General features: G+C 43.9%; 1 protein-coding gene across 3 annotated transcripts in view; it reads right to left on the bottom strand.

Annotated features, from left to right (window-relative positions):
• Positions 1 to 1,532: 1,532 nt before the first annotated feature.
• GRK5 (G protein-coupled receptor kinase 5) overlaps positions 1,533 to 17,519 on the bottom strand; it is a 165,589-nt gene continuing 149,602 nt past the window's right edge. For all 3 annotated transcript variants that reach the window (XM_069863758.1, XM_069863760.1, XM_069863761.1), the window contains 4 exons: positions 12,029 to 12,166; positions 9,142 to 9,279; positions 8,195 to 8,326; positions 1,533 to 7,275 (listed from right to left, as the gene is read on the bottom strand). In XM_069863758.1, the coding sequence (XP_069719859.1) occupies positions 7,177 to 7,275; positions 8,195 to 8,326; positions 9,142 to 9,279; positions 12,029 to 12,166 (507 nt within the window). In that variant the 3' untranslated portion in view covers positions 1,533 to 7,176. The remainder of the gene's footprint in view (positions 7,276 to 8,194; positions 8,327 to 9,141; positions 9,280 to 12,028; positions 12,167 to 17,519) is intronic.

The raw sequence follows: 17,519 nt of genomic DNA, 5'->3' as shown, positions 1-17,519 counted from the left end.
GACCAGGCTGGATGGGGCTTGGAGCCCCTTATCTAGTGGGAGGTGTCCCTGCCCATGGCAGGGGGGTGGGACTGGATGGGCTTTGAGGTCCCTTCCAACCCAATCCAATCCATTCTATGATTCTAACATTTACCCAAGCATCTATCAAAGGGCTATGGAAGTTGCTCAGCCTCTTGGAAGAGCTACTCTCCTCCATTCTGGACAAATCAGAGCACTGATTTTAAATAGCCCCTATTTTCATGTTATTTTTTTCACTTTTGCTATTTAACAAATATGAAAAAGAATTACAAACCCAACAAATTAGACTCTGACTTGGCAGGAACTTGTATTGTCTCCTCTCCCAGAAGCACCCATAGCCCTGAAACTGCAGAGTCAGGCCCATTTATAGTATTTTTTTAATCTGTAAAGCATCCTAAGGGATTAAGAAAGCAGTTATGTTTTTGGTTTTTTTAATTGGATTTCCTTCAAAATAGTGTAATGAGTTTCCTCTGAGAAGCTGCACATCTCGTGCCAGTATAGTGGAAAAGTCTAAGGAAGATTAAATCTCCCAAGAGGGAATACATTTAGATGTTGCTGTACAGCAAGGACATCAAGTTACAGAGAGCACAAAATCACTAAGAAGTGTTACAGGAGGAATAAAATTTCATCTCACATCCTCTCAGATTGTTAAAACCTTGTGAAGAACATCTAGGGCTTGTTTGGAGAGTGATAATATGCATGATCTCAATTTATGGAGTCTATTACCTTCAGTTTTACTGAGTTTCACTGTTAGATGAGGTTACCACTCTCATGTAGATAATCTGTTTACACAATGTTCTTTCATGAAACTTGATGCAAACACTGTTCGCCATTAGCAGCTTCTTAAAAATAGTCTTTATGCCTCGTTGAAAAATTCTCCTTTCTCCTCTTAAAGAAAAAGCACTGCAATACTTTCCTCCTGGTGATTTTGCACCTACTCTTTGTTTTAGATGGGGATAGGATGAGGGGGAATGGTTTTCAGCTGCAAGAGGGGAGATTGAGATGAGATCTCAGGAAGAAATATTTTGCTTTGAGGGTGGGGAGGCCCTGGCCCAGGTTGTCCAGAGCACTGGTGGCTGCCCCATCCCTGGAGGTGTTCAAGGCCAGGTTGGATGGGGCTTGGAGCCCCTGATCCAGTGGGAGATGTCCCTGCCTACGGCAGGGGGTGGAACTGGATGGGCTTTGAGGTCCCTCCCAAACCAAACCACTCCAGGATTCTATGATTCTATTTCTCTGTACGGAATACTTAAGAGCACACTTGGCTGGTTGCAGTTGTTGTTTTCTTTCTCTAAACACCTTCTCTCTGCCTTATTGGAGCTTAAGGGAAAAAGTCCTTTGTAGGACCTCATAAATTGGATAGTGTTCATAAAAATGCTCGTGTCTCCTGAGGCCTGTGTCCCTACCAGTGATTTTGTCATCCTTTCCTAGAACTTACTTTTAAGGTCATGAAGAGTTGTTGGCTGCCAGTTTGCAGTGCAGAGGAAAGCTGGGGATGAAAGGATGGAAGTCAGAGGAAGGACATCTCAGGGGAAGCACAACCTGATGAGAATCTGAACCTCCACAAAGTAAGGGACAATCTCAGCTTGGTTTTCAGTTCCTTCAATCTTGTGAAGGTTTCTCCAGAAAACACAGACGACTAATATTAAAATGTTTGAAGCCACAAAGGCATCTAGCAAGCTAGGAGCTACATCCCACACTCACTGTAAGCATCTTCAAGAGATCTTGAGGAAGGTCTGTTTGATTACATGCCTCATTAAAGCAAAACGTATAGTCTTCATGTATTTAAATTAAGGAATTTATTAAAAAAAAAAAACAAAGCCAAAAAAACAATCAAAACAGTGGTTTGATCTAGATACAGCAGCACTGTGACATTACTAGGACATTATGTACGAAGAATCCAAGCAGCCATAGAACACAGAAGCCTTTATCTTCAGTAACAATCTCAAAATGAAACTAGCTTCATCAAACAATGGGAAAGATCTCCCTGGAAAGAGAAATAAAACCAAACAGACCCTCCCCACCCCTAACCCTTTGGATACTAGGATGATATTTTGTGTACAATACCAACAGCCACTAGCTCTTCTAATTGAGAACACTTGCTTTAATTTATTACAAAATGATCTGTTGACTCAGTTATGAAAGACAACTTTGAACATTGCTTTAGAAGTGTCTGCGCCTCTTATAGATTACAGCATTAGAAGTGCTTAAAAACATTTAATTCCGGATATGCTCTTGAAATTCGATCCGAAGGATATTTTGTGTGTGTTTATATATCAAATATGAGTTGTTATTTTTAAAGCAGGTGAAAAGACTAACCCTAATATGAAACTGCAGTTTTACAATTCAATTATTAGTCAGGTATGGGCAACCACATGATAGTTCATGACATCTTTAGGTCTATCTACATTGCTCAGAAACACAAAATAAAGTTTTTACAACTCTCACCTTCAAGAGGCTAAAACGTTGAATCTTTGAGAAGAGTGTCCAGTGTTTAAAAGAAACGCAATTAAGGGAGACCGCAGTCAATACACATGAACCAACTCGGTTGAGCTTGCTGATAAACTTATCTAACAGCTGCATGGGGGGTGATGAGGGAGGAAAACACATTTGTCATCGAGCCACCACCTGAAATGTTTCTGCTCTACAGGACCGCTGCTTCTTCAGAAAACCCAGAGCTCCCCATTGGGGCCCATTATTCCCAGGCCCGTGGTTGCCTGGTTTATTTCCACAGCTGGGTAGTAAGCTGACCCAACGTTTGCCACGGATGCACTTCACACAGCATTTCACTTACTTGGTACCTAGGGATTCTTTTGCAAGCTTGGCCAAAGTAGTTGAACCAATGGATGTTATTTTGCTCCCTTCCTCATAACTATTTCTTTCCAATGTAAAAAAAGAGGAAGCATTCATGTGAATGCCACAATTATTAGCTAGATAAGAAACGAATACTTAATGCTTGCACTGGCATCTCATCTTCTGCTGGAGATGTCTTTACAGAAGTGCAGCGCGTTCTGTTTCAGTATCTCTAAGGAACCAAGACAAACCAATAATAACAACGAGCCCTAATTCACAAGAACCCCATCTCCCTCTTCAGGTAAATAAGAGCAGCTATATTAAGCTTATTTCACTTAAATAATGATATGAAGAGTTGATATTGATCTGCTTTAGGCACAGGCCTCAAAGTGCTTTCCGTCGATAGACAGAGCATCCCTCCACATTTCAGAGCAGGAAAACCAAACTGCACAGGGCAGTGAAGAAAAACATGGGCAGAATAGGAATACAAGTCACCACTTCTGGCTTCGGTACATGAACCCACGAGAACATGTATGTGCCAGCAGTACTATTCATTTCAGTGAACAGGCAGCGACCTGGTTAAACTCATTTCTTTTCCTAAAGCCCATTTGCCAGGACCCTAGCCTAGCTGATCCAACACCAGCATTTTGTATTTGTATCATCAGAGACAGCTGGGGAACGTGGGTGTCTAAGATCATAGCATAAGGCTGGCTTTCACCTTCTCTGGTGGTTTCCCTAAAGGAAAGTGTTTGAAACATTCTCTGAACCGTTCTCTTTCTCTTTTTAATTTTGCAGTAAAGGGCAGAAAGTTATCACCGGCCAGCACTGTCTTATTATTTAGCATAAAAGAGATTGTGTCTTGCCCAGCACACAGAAGAATTGCTTTGAACTTTCCCTCAGCTTTAGCACAAGGGCGTAAGTCATTACTATTCTTCCTCTAAATAATCAGTAGTGTTTTAAATTGCAGGTCATATTTGTGAAGCTTGAGCTAGACAACTCTGGAATATTTTGTTTTCCATGGAGTCACTGAACAGCCCAATTTTCCCTGCCAAACGTACCTCCCTGCAGCCTGAGTCCAACCAGGACCGTCCTTGGGCAGAAGAGCCTTCATGTCTGGACTTCCAGAGCTCCTGCAGGCCCCTTTGTGCTCTGTGCACAAAGATGGAAGATGGTCTACACTCCAAGAGGCATCCTAACCCCAGGATGTTCTCTCAAAGAAAGTCCAGTCTTTTCAAAGATTGTAAGAGAAACCCCTAGAAATGCCCGATGAACGATCTCCTCGGTGCCGAGAGCCATAACAAGGGAGTATTACAAATACGAACTGAAAAAATAATCACAACTAACTGTGGAGCAGCGGCTAAGCCACTCGAGTTTTCCACAGTGAAGCCATGTCCTGCAGCCACGATGGATGTCTGAAAGAAGCAGCAGCTGTGCTGTAAGGGCACACGTTTATTGCTCTTCCAGAAAAACCTCCATTGGGAATTCCAGACTGAGGCCCATATGTGTGGGAAGAGACCTGTGTGATGGCTGGTCATGCAGGCTCAGTGGATACCTGCTTGACCCATCAAACTGTTCCACCTGACCCTCACAGAGATGACACTGCCTTTAAGCCATGGGCCAGACCCCATGCTTAATATGACCTTGTGTGTGCAATTCCCAGGTGACTCAAAAAACTGTGAGCCAAGGAAGAATGTGCAGCAATGTGTGACAACAACTGCCACCAGATGCTTGCTGAAGGTACACACATTATGGCTTTTTTTTTCACACTGTCCTCCGGAACTCACAGTTTGTCTGTCTCCCTTGTCCTGCCCATGGTTTTACCAGTATTACATATTGCTTTCCTGATTTTGTTTTTAGCTCTTGAAGAAGAACCGAGAGCTGTCTTGTCTTGTCTTGTCTCAGGTATGCTGACAGACATCAGTTATCTGGCTAAGAGCTCACCTTCTTAAAATCAGATGAAGAAGGCTTGTGAAAGCCTCCCAAGACAAGTGTGTCTTCATCCTGAGTGTGCTCAAGCGACTGATCAGATTCCTGTAGACTTAGGTCAGGCCATGAAAACAGAACTGGTAAGAGCCCATCTGTGCATGGTGGCTTTTACCTTTACACTATTTCATTCCTCTCCTGTTAGGAAGCTGAAACCATTTTTGAATTAGTTTACAGCTTATGTAGAAAGAGAAAATTATTCATCATTCTCATCTACTACTGTCTCTGTAAAATCTTGTATCTTCCATAAGACCAGCAATGCCATCATCTGACGTGGAAGAGCGGCTGAAGTTCTCCCTGAGCACCACCAGAACAGGGGAAAGGAACTTCTGGACCACACTGGTTAGAAGAAGAAGGAGGATTGACTTTTTGGTGATATTGTGGCACACTTCACAGCTTTACCACATGCTTTCTAACAACCAGGATCTGGAGGCTTTTCAAGTAACATCAGTTTGCATCTTAACATACTTTACTCCTGATAAAGGTGCCAAAGCCTCATCTCCCATTCTTGACTTTTCCCCATCAGCTGCTTTATGCAAATTCTGTCTCTATTCTGTCTCCCTCCCTCATGACCTCAAGCTGTTTTACTACATAATTCCCGTGTCTTCTCACTCAGAGGTTTCCCAATACTCATCTGCATCATTTTTCTTCCCTGGCCAGACAGAACATATACACAATAGTTTAATGAATTTTGGCTATTAAGACTTGCAGTGCTTCCTGGTACCTGGGGATAACCACACAACTGGATAACAGGGTTTCAGACACACCAGGCTGACCTTCAGATGTTCCTGATAACCCAAAGGTGTAAAAACCATCAGTACGCTCCAGCCAACATTGTAAAGAGTACAGTAAACCCACATGTTTTACAGAACACTTTGGGCTACAGAGATCCTGGCAGCAGTTGGGATTGGGGGGAGCTAAGATTTCCAATTCCTGTTGAAGGGAAGTATCTGGTGTTCTTAATAATAACAGATAGTGGCATACTTGAGAAGAGCATGATTCTGATGCCTGAGGCACTGCTGCTGATCCTGAGCAGTCCTCTTTACACCAGTGGGAACAACGTTTTCGTCAATGGTTAAAGGATCCTGGACAAAGAATGATGGAATCAAAAGTGGGAGGTGTCATTTCATAATTGACATTTTATTCAACTAAGTTGAGGATCTAATAGAGGGTATGAGTCATCATGCATTTGGCACGACCCATGGAAGTGCTCTAAGTACAGACACAACCGATGGGTTCTGCTCCTGCTCAGAAGCAGCTCAGATCCTACTCTGAATCCCCACCGCTCAGCTCTAGCAATCTGTGATGGATCTCAAAATCAGCACAAACCAGACTATGGAATATGCCTACTGCTACCTGTTTGATACAAGCAACTGCGGAAAGGCCTTGGACTTTTGACTGCTGTGTGGAGAACACTTCGAGTGTTGCTCTCATGTCAGCAGATGCGGGTTTCAAGTCCTTAAAAAACACACGGTCCTGGTCATATCTCACTAAGCTTTGTTCTTGCTGCCATTAGAAACAGCGCAAAAACTGGTGGAGGAGAAGGGCTTAAAATCAAGTTCCATTTCTAACTAAATTGTTTTTGAGGAGCTAACAGCATAAGTAAGTGCAAATCTCAGCTGTGCTGGTCCCACAGCATTACAAACCTTCGGCGTAGCAAGTAGCATTCTTGAATGCATCAAAACCTCGTCTTTTAGCATTTAATGCGAGACACTACAAACTAACGAAAAGGAGAAATGGATGCAGTGTTGCTGTAAACCAAATATACAGATGTCAAATAATTAAGAAGAAACTGTTCCATAAAAATGCAAGTCAGTAAAACCCAGTCTGAGAAAGTGATTTATGAATAATTGTCTAGAGTTACTAAAAAGCATGATTTCTCATTTGAGGCTCTGGAAGTCTTGAGTCACATTGTTGGTTTTTTATCCTTTAAAAAAATGTCTTAAAACACATGGCTTTACAGCTGCTGCTTGGAAAATATACACCTCCAAAGTCTGACTTTCATTTAAATACAAATGTACAAAATGTAAACTGAGACAATAGAGAAATTTACAAAACTTTTCTTTAAAAATAATAAAGACAAAATTCAGTTCTAGTATGACGCTATTTAAATACGTGCAAGTAGTCATGTTCATTGGATTTCTATTGCAATGTTCTAATAGACAAATTGGATTCACACAGTCTTGAGTGCCACCTCCAAAAACAGACCTGAGTGGAAAATTCTTCTTAAAATGCGAGGCTCCACTGGAAGGAATGGAGAGAAAATCCCCATTTGGGGGAGATCCTTTTTATTTTCACTCAATGGTGGAGGCTCTCTCATCCATAGAAGCTCCATAGATTATAGTGGAAGGATGTAACATGTTGTTTCATACAACTGAGTCGGAACTAGCTGCTTCCAGTGGAGTTTGAACTTACGTGATTGGAATTTATGTGGTGATTTAAACTGGCCTTTGAATTTGGAGAACTCTTTGAATTGTTCTGATGCTGCAGAAAGAGAAAGACAATGACAATCAGATTTCCAAAACACGCCATGCACTCTTTTAGTCTGACATTGTTCATTTTATGGTGATAAAATACTGATTGGATGGCAAGATTTTTGAAGATCTTTGGATGTGAGATATTCTTCACTTCCTTACCTGTCTTCTCTCTAGGTTAGAAGGACCATGGCGATTCTTGAAGAATTCTTGAGGAAAAGACGACTCACTCGAGCTCAAGGGGTCAAATCAATTCACTGCGAAATGCCAGTGTCAGCTAGATCTGACTAATACAGAGGATACCTGCCAATGTTTAGGCAAGGCTTTAACCCTACAGAAGTATATCAGCCTAAGAATTTTATTTAGATTTGCAAGTGATGCCATGGTACCTCATGAAAGCTGTCCATCCACCTCCTAGTGGGAGGTGTCCCTGGCCATGGCAGGGGAGTGGGAACTGGATGAGCTTTAAGGTCTCTTCCAACTCAAACCATTCTGTGATTCCATGACTCCGTGACCATCTGGTCTGCTTTCTTCCCTTGGTTTCCTGCCATGACCACCTCACTCAACATATGAATTTCTGGGTTTTTTTTTTTTTGAAATACATAAAGCAAAGGTTTTTACAAAAACTTCCCCAAACCATATATATAACCATTTCAAAAACAGCATTGTAGCACATCACTGAAAAATAGTTTGGGTAAGCAGTTTTCAACCACTGGAAACACAGCTGATGAAAAATGGCAACTTTTTACTTGTGGTAAAAAAATCACAAGACATAGATGGGCAACCTGGGACAGGGAATTATCAGGCACCTGTGACAGCCAGCCTTCTCCAAGACCCACTGTCTTTTTCCTACAAATATATCACCAGGACACGGTTGTAACACTGAGCATCTATGGGAGGTTCCTTGTTTTAGTCAGAAAAGGTCTCACCTGCCGTTTAAATATTCTCTGTAGCAATCCTTTCTTGGGTGGCTCGGGAGGGTAACTTCTGTTTAGGTCTGGTGAGATAGTACCATTTGGTCCAAATACATTCAGTTCTTTGAAACACTCTGTTTCTATCATCTAGTGGAATACAATAAGAAAGAAAAAAAGAAACTCTACAACTGTATTAAATATATTCCAGTAGTGCTAGGTTGTTCAAAGTCTGGATCAGGACTTGAGTAATGCATTAAGAGGGTTCTACAGTCAAATTCCTGATGGTGGCTCTAGAAAATGATAAGAAATGCATGAAAAAGAAAGGCTAAGTCTGCTCTGCATGTTTGTACATCAGTCTGATTAGAAGATGCCCCATAAAGCTTTCTGTTCTTTATAGAGAACAGAAAGACGGGCACACTCGCAAAATCCTACTTGTTAGCATCCTTCTGCCCCAGTGAATCTGCTGTTTGATCCAGTGATGGATTATGAAATCCACTGCTCTCTGTGTTTTGACATCAAACAGAACCAAAGACCCAGATCTGGAAACTACGGAGCAGCTGAAGGTCCAGGGTCAACTGCTGTGGCTGGGACCCACTGCAGGAACAGGACGATGGGTGAGATAAGGATCAGATGATGGCATTGTAGATCAAGAGCACCAGAGGAGGAGCCTTCCATGGAAGTTCCTCAGAGCTGTTGCTGAAACAGCTCCGTAGACATCCAGGAAGGAAGTACAGGAGGATTCTTGCCAGTTTACACAAATATGCAGAGCCAACAGATACAGTCACCTGAACCTGACATCTGTGGTACATTAGAGATCTTGAAAGAGGCTGTTTGTAACATTTGAAAGAACTAGAATTTGGCAAGTTATCCAGCAGTTATATATTACTGGAAACATACAGCTCGTCTTAAAACATCTGTGCTAGGGGTTTTATTGGAGTAATTCTGCTATGACACATCCTTACCTCATTTTGCCATGGGATCGACACCGATCCTGTGGAAAACTTGGAATAGAAATCATCATCTGTTTGGTCCAAGTTAACTCCTTTCACGGTGGAAAACTGCTCGATGTCCAACACATCCTTGCAGTACACTGCTCTGGGCTGTCTCAGCAGGAAAACAGCAAGAGAAAAAACATTTCTGAGCCTGACCGTGTGCTTTCATTCACAGATTCAGTCAAGTGAGAACGTATAACAAGAAGTGACTATCTGCATCCTGCTCCTCTCGACTTGCTCTGCCTGCGTGTTTATCATCAAGGGCTGACTTTGCTTTAAGCATGTCAAGCTTCCGACTTTGAAGTCCTTAAAGCATCAGTGCAGCCCAAGTGCATCTTAGTCATCCATGGACCATCTGGTTAAGAGGCAAAGGGACAGAAAGAGAGAAAAAAACCCAACCCCCCCAAATCAAATCCTTCAGTAGTTTTTCCTTTTAGAGAGGGAACAACAGAAAATGAGAATGTTTCTGAGAGACACTGGAGACAGCTCTGAGATGGGACCTCAAATAGAATGTCCTGCTCAGACAGCTGTGGAGTCTGCAGCTTAGAAGTTAAAAGGAATGTATGCTAATTGCTAAAGAAAACAGACAAAGTTTGGCATTTTTCCATTGTTTTTATTAATAGCTCAGCTGCTGGAGGGTGTCCAGAATCACCCTTTTAACTCTTTTCCACTTCAAACAAATAGTCAAATGGCTTTGCCTTTTTAAAAAGTCCTTAATTTCTGGGATGACAAAGACAGAACTCTTGGCAGTGATGCTCCATTTAGCTCATACTCCATCAGTCAGCCACAGGAAGCAGAAATAACCACCACTGGTGACCCATCATAGTTAGTACAGTCAACTGCATGTCTAGAGAGTTCCCATCAACAACACAGTCACCCTTAGATGTGCAGGAATAATTGAGGGACAAGCCTGACCTACTGAACTCAAGCATGTGTTGAATCCTGCTGTCTATACATGGGGCCACAGCCCAGGGGTCCCACTGGGCAGTATTTTGTCTAGACTGTTTACAAAAGTCTGTAGTGATAAGACGAGGGGCAATGGGTATAAACTGCAGAAGGGCAGATTTAGACTAGACGTAAGGAGGAATTTCTTCACGATGAGAGTGAGGAGGCCCTGGCCCAGGTTGCCCAGAGAAGCTGTGGCTGCCCCATCCCTGGAGGTGTTCAAGGCCAGGTTGGAGGGGGCTTGGACAGCCTGATCTAGTGAGAGGTGTCCCTGCCCATGGCAGGGGGTGGAACTGGATGATCTTTAAGGTCCCTTCCAACCCAAACTATCCTATGATTCTAGATCTGATAGTGTGACCAAACAAATTAAGCTGATTTCTGACAGAACTCCTATTTGCTGGAGGCTGCACCCCTCTACATTCCTGGTGGCTACAACCCACACCATTTTTGTGGATACAGTCTAGAAGAGGACAGAGAGACACAGGTTGGATTAGAACCTCTGCTATCAGCTGTGTAGCTTTGGGTCATTCATATGCCTTCAGTAAAGACTTGGAAATACATGGACAAAGTGCCAAATAAATTAAATAAGGGGCAGCTCTGGAGTTCCCAATAAATAGCCATAAAAATTTATGTGCTGCTGCTCAAGCAAATATGTCTCTAAGAGGTGCCTCCTAGGCTTTATACACCACGGCGAAGTTTTTAATACACCCCTGGCGGACCCCAAATTTGAGACCAGAATTCTCTAATTTTCTACATCAAAAAGAAATAGTAGTGTGTCTCCTATTTCTTCCTATTAAAGCAGACCATAACTCCATTGGCTAATTGGCAGGAATAATTAGGCCACGTAGTAAAATGTAAAGGAAAACCAGAGCAGTTAAAGTAAACTTTTGTAGCGTTCAAACCACTTTGGTTAGGTTGCAGCAATGTGAATGAGAGCTGCCAAGATGTTATTTTCCTTAATATGTTGAAACGGCAGTGTTTACTCAGAACCATATGGGAACTTTAAGGATGGAGGGTTGAGACAGCAAGAGAGCCCCACAGGAGGAAAATTATCACATAACTGTGCCCTGGGGCAGAGACTGGTCACACCAATGGGTGGAAAAAGATTTGTTCTTGCCAATGCAACAAAGACTTTCAGTGTGTGTAAACCTCTGTAAGGACTCAGTGCTGAGTTCCATGCCCCAGGAACACTAATAAGTTCAAAGTGCTCTCTCAGGTCCAAGTCACCTCTTCTGCTTGAGGTGTGGCCACCAGGACCAGGGAAGTGATTCTCCCCCTATATCCTGCACTGGTGAGGCCGCACTTTGAATCCTGGGTTCAGGTTTGGATCCCTCACTACAAGAAAGACATTGAGGGGCTGGAGCGTGTCCAGAGAAGAGCAATGAAACCCTGCCCTCCCTGATCAAGAGCCCCTCCCCAGCTTTCCTGGAGCCCCTTTCAGTACTGGAAGCTGCTCTAAGGTCTCCCTGGAGCCTTTTCTTCTCCACGCTGAACAAAATACCTTTATATTTACATGCATACATATGGCTTTCACTGCCAATTGTTCCAAGCATCACCTGGTCCTGAGCACTTATTCTTGCACTACTGCCATGGATAAGGGAATGTAAAGGCTCTCAGTTCAAACTTTGGGAACTGAGGCACTGAACAGATCAAGTGGTGCCTCCAGTGGCACATAAGAAGACTGGGAATAAAACAAGCCCCAGGTTACCACCCTACAGGGAAGTGCACCCACCCTGCACGCACACATCTGCAGAGCGGTTCTGCTCTTCCTGCCAGCCCAAACTCCAGCCCTACAGCTTATCACACAGGCAGCTACCCATTCAGGGAGTGATGACAGCTCTAAGAGAGAGAAGTTATTTTAGAAACACATCTCTTCAAGGAGGCCACTGAGGGCTCTTCATATTGTACTTACATCAGGGACAAAGGGAGGATCCAGCATTCCAGCTTCTAACCGCTTGAAATTCATGCTCTTGAAAAATGGGTGCCTCTTCACTTCTGCTGCACCTTCCCCTTGACATCCCAGCCGCTGCTTCACGTCTTTGGTGAGGAGCTGAAACACACCAAGAGGAAAGGTAAGGACGTCAGAAAACAAGGAGCTCCTCAAAGACATTTGCACATCCAGTAGTTTTTGAACATGCCCAGAGGGAAGCACAGCAGGGAACCAGAATTGCCTTTACTCAATGGCCAGAGTGAAACAGATTAGGACTATACTGTTCTACATGCTGGTGAAACCCTTTGAAAACTACCTTCTGTAAGGAGTTTACAGTCAAAATAGAGATGGTTGCTTCTCCTTACTTTCACCGCCCAATCATACTTCCCTCCACCCATTGCAGTATATTCCAGTACATCATGTGACACATTGAACCAACGCTCTGTGCTCATGGCCTTATCTCTACTAAACTCAAGGAGAGTTTGTCCACGGAGCCACTATCGATAACGATCCTCAGTTCAGCCTTGTTTGTTTGCAGAGGAGGGCAATGCACCACCCCTACCTTCTACAGCAAATTCTGCCTGTTCCCTGGGTACCTGTAACAGCACAATGGACTCAGACCCTTACTCTATCAGATAAGCAGCTCCATGAACACAAACACAGGCATTGTAGGTCCTGGAAGACCTTCTATGGATGGACTAGTTGATCTGCAAGAGAACAGAGCAGTGGTGGCTACTCCATCCCTGGAGGTGTTCAAGGCCAGGCTGGATGAGGCTCTGAGCTCCCTGATGCAGTGGGAGGTGTTCCTGCCTATGGCAGGGGGTGGAGCTGGATGGGCTCTGAGGCCCCTCCTGACCCAAACCATTCTATGATTCTATCAACTTTGAGCAGCTACTGAAGGAAGGGACAGAGCCAGGTACACAGCTCCCAGGACTGCAGGAGAAAGATAAAGGAAAAAAGGGGAACGGGGAGAGGGGGAAGAGAAGGGGGAAGAGATATTTTTCCTAATATCCAATCTAACCCTGCCCTGGCACAACCTGAGGGCATTTCCTCTTGTCTTGTTACTGTTATTTAGGAACTCAGCACCCACCTTGCTACAACCTCTTTCCAGGGAGCAATAAGGTCTCCCTTCAGCTTTCTCTTGTCCAGGCTAAACAATCCCAGTTCCCTCAGCTGCTCCTAATAAGGCTTGATCTCCAGCCCGTTCCCTCCTCTGGATCTTATTCGCTGCACCTGACTGCCCCTGCAGTCACCAAGCTGAGCCACACCTTGCAGCACCCAGCTGGGGCTCACTTAAGAGAGCAGGAGGCCAATGGCTTTGGGAGGTTTGCTGAGGAAAAGTGTTTAGGGGATCAGGCAGACAACCAGATAGAGCCTTGAGGTCAAAGCTGCCTGGAGATGTTGCTTGTAGGCTTTCCAGCTCAGAGTATGTCCAGGTACCCTCTGGTTGTGTTCCTGTCTTAGCCACATTACCTCAACAAGGAGGAACCTTGAAAGGATAGTTTGTTGCTAATGTGAGGTTGGTAATCTTCCTGCTGGTGTCTGGCTAGAGCTGAGTTAAATTGTCCTTATCATAGATTTATAGGCTCACACCTCTTTAGGCTTCTCTGAATGCCTTGATCATCAGTGGTTTTCTTATCTGACTTCCACAGCCTCCTCATTTGCCTTCTGCCTTTTATTGCTAGGGTCCTCATTTCCAGCTGGAGGCAGCAAACGGCTTCAGGAATGAGTGTGTTCCATGCAGACTCACAGAATGATTTGGGCTGGAAGAGACCTTAAAGCCAATCCAGTCCCACCCCCTCCCATGGGAAGGGACACCTCCCACTGGATCAGGTTGTTCCAAGCCCCATCCAACCTGGCCTTGAACACCTCCAGGGATGGGGCAGCCACCACTGCTCTGGGCAACCTGGGCAAGGGCCTCCCCACCCTCACAGGAAAACATTTCTTCCTAAGATCTCATCTCAATCTCCCCTCTTTCAGCTGAAAACCATTCCCCCTCATCCCATCCCTGCATCTCCTGATCAAAAGCCCCTCCCTAGCTTTCCCGGAGCTCCTTTCAGCACTGGAAGCTGCTCCAAAGTCTCCCCGCAGCCTTCTCTTCTCGAGGCTGAACAACCCCAACTTGCTTAGCCTGGCCTTGTATGGGAGATAGAGATCCAGCCAGTCCAAGCTACAGTGGCAGAGGCCTGGCAGCCACAAGAAGAGGTGAAGTGGTTTGTGGACATAGGAGTCTTCTGCTCAGCTATTTCCAACTCAGCAGTATGCAGCAATAGCCAGAGAAGATTGTATGGACTGAGAGATGGGGGAAAAGCTAGTGGTTCTGGCTCCAACTGTGACTTCTGTCTTCCAGTATCCCTTTCTTCCTCACAATTTTCTCTGCTGCTGCTGCCTGGGTGATGCTATCTGGTCTGTGTGGTCACTATGACCGTCTGGTTCATTGAGACAGACTTGAAGAAATGTCTCTATGCTTTTGTATTATCTGAGCCCACAGATTCATGTGCTACAGCATTGTACCGATCCAGCTTACAGGAAAAGATCTTTCTTGGGGCACTTCCCTGGAGCTCATTTTCCTTGGGTAGAAGGTAGAAGGGATGTTGTGCTTTCAAAACCTCTCATGAGACTTTGAGCTCTCATGGTTTTGAAGCAAGGTTTTTTGTTTGAAGAAGATTGCTTTGGAACTTCCAGTCAAGATCTGGTTTGCTCTATTGTGACTGGACAGAATAGACAAAAGTTCTTTTGATCTTCTAGTCTCATGTTGAGAGGGCTTTCCTGACATGTGGAAAAGGAGAATCTAGAGACAGAAGGACCACTTTTACTACCTATGACTCTGGAAATAAGATCTGGAGCTTTCAGGAACTGTGCTGCTGAGGAGCAAGTTGTAATAGGAAAAGGTAGGTTTGAACTTGTCTGTAGATGAGAAAGCAGACCTTTGCAGTTCCTGCTCTACAAGTCAGCTATGAAGGGAAGAAAGGGGGTGACTTTCCTGTCTGTGCAACCAGTAATTCTCTTGCCTCTGGACTAAGCAGAAAGACCAAGCTAATCTGGGATTTTACCCTTGCAAGGACTTGTGAGAACTTTACTGGAGTGTGTGGTCAGAAGATAGGGTAGTTAAAGGTACAAAGAGGCTGTTTGGGGATTCCTGGGCTCCACTGTGATAAACAAGGGAGTACTCAGTAACTTCAGATGCCAGAAGGAAGCCTCTGGAGCATGAATACACCCAGTCATGGGTGGCCACTGCAGGCTGAAAGACACAGAAGGGAACAGGCCACTGGCAATGGGCTGGGACTGAGAGACCACAGGAAGAAGAGGATTCTCCTGCAAAGCCCTGCTATGGGAGAGTGGCTTCCTGCCTCTTGAGGAAAGTCCTGTGACTTTCCTGCTCCTGCTTTCCTGTGACTAGTCCTGCTCCTAATGGAGCAAAAAGATAGAATCATAGAATCATTAAGGTTGGAAAAGACTTCTCAGATCATCCAGTCCAACCATCAACACAACCCCATTGTGCCTACTAAACCGTGTCCCAAAGTGCCACATCTGCCTGCTTTTTGAACACCTCCTGGGATGGCGACGCTGCCACTTCCCTGGGCAGCCTCCTCCAGTGTTTCACCACTCCTTCAGTGAAGAAATATTTCCTAGTATCCAATCTAAACCTCCCCTGGTACAACTTGAGGCCATTAAAAAGATTTTGTAAGCTGAAACTGTGGCCAGCTCTAGAGATGGCAACAGATGAAACCAGATGCTCATCCAAGCTTCTATTGTGACTATCAAGAGATAGCACAGACTAGAATATTTTCCAGAAGGGAAAGTCCTTCCTCTCTCCAAGGAATAATGAGTCTTGTACCATTTCCTGCAGCCGCACCAGATTTCCGCAATAGTAAAAGTGCGGAATAACCTGAAATATGTGTCCCATTATGGGAATCTGAGCAGGGAAAGCAAATGGAGATAACAGCTGTATGTTCTGAGTCATCTCTACACTTCCACTTAATTCAGTTTCAAAGGATGTATTTAATATGACTACAGAGAGCAGAACAAAAGCAACTATAACAGGACAGCAGTGCCATGACCCAATCAAACATAATTTAAGAGTAATTCTTCAGCCAAAGCCCATGGAGAATCCATAAAGCTTCAGATCTGAAGATGGCTTAGGCCATCCAACCATACATGAAGTTAATATCAAGCAGCAGAGCTTTACATTCTGGTAACAAAGGCTCCAGATGACACTGGATGTGTGTAAATGAGGGCAGGATTTAATCTACAGAGCTATGGGCAAAACAGGACTAGAACAGGACTTTCAAAGAAGAGTCTTGAGTAGCAGTGGTGCGGTTATATTATTATTATTGTTCTTGATATAAAGAACTCTCTGATACTTCCATGTCACTCATTTGATCCCTGCTGGGGATGCAAACTCCACAGTGTCTGAGACTTTTTCCATGACTTTGTTTTGCTTCCTTTACAAAAAGAAACAACTGTTGTGAGGATTGCTGAAAAAAGCCATCATTCCCTAAAGCCCTGCTTTATTTATCTTCATGTGATCAGTCAGTTCACATCCAGATCATGCCATGTAATCATAGAATCATCTTTGCAGCCCTCCTCTGGACCCACTCCAACAGTTCCATATCTTTCTTATACTGAAGATTCCAATAATGCCTAATTCCAAGTCCTAAGATGTGACTCATAAAATTATAGGAGCGAGGGAAACTTTTTGTAGGGTAAGAATTGCAAAAGAATTGCTGCTGCTGAAAGGAGAAAAGGAAAATGGAAAAACTGTTTCCATTGACCCAAATAGTTTAGGGGATCACCTGTATAAATTTCAACCCTGAACCAGAAGTAAATATGAAGGGTAGATGAGGTGCTTAGGGGTATGACTTAGTAGTGGACAGGTCGGACTCAATGCTCTCAAAGATCTTTTCCAGCCTAATGATTCTATGATAATATTTTTAACAATTTGTAGGTAATAGAAAAGTAATAATGTGGTTGCTTCTCAATTATTAAATGCGACAAGACAGGGGGGTGGGAACCGAAGATGCCAGAATGACTGAAATGGCTGAATATTGAAATCACAGCCCAATGTGGCCAAATGGAGACTCAAAACTCTCTCAGGCATGGGTGACAATGGAGCTTTATTATTATAATTATTAATAACAAGAGCAATGAGAAGCATTTGAAGAGCACTTTGACGTGCATGAGGTGCCTCTTAGGTAGATGAAAGAGGAGTTATTCTCAGGCAACAGTCATAAACTTAAAGGTGTCATAATGCATGACCAGGTTGGTTTCCAGGGCTGAGAGAAGGAGCAGAAGCAGTATGGTGACAGAATTTCTGATGGTGAGTGAGGAAGAGAAAAAACTGCTTTTAGGGAAAAAAAATAATCCGTTGTCTTTCAGTTGGTTGGGAAGGCACTTTGGGAAGGCAATGGAGATCAGAATAACAGAAAGGCTAAGGATGGAAGGCACCTCTGGAGACTGTCTAATCCAACCC

The sequence above is a fragment of the Phaenicophaeus curvirostris genome, chromosome 9 (genome assembly GCF_032191515.1).
Source record: "Phaenicophaeus curvirostris isolate KB17595 chromosome 9, BPBGC_Pcur_1.0, whole genome shotgun sequence".
NCBI classification, from domain to species: Eukaryota; Metazoa; Chordata; class Aves; order Cuculiformes; family Cuculidae; genus Phaenicophaeus; species Phaenicophaeus curvirostris.
The sequence above is the reverse complement of the archived record's forward strand: the minus strand, read 5'-3'. Positions and strand labels throughout refer to the sequence as shown.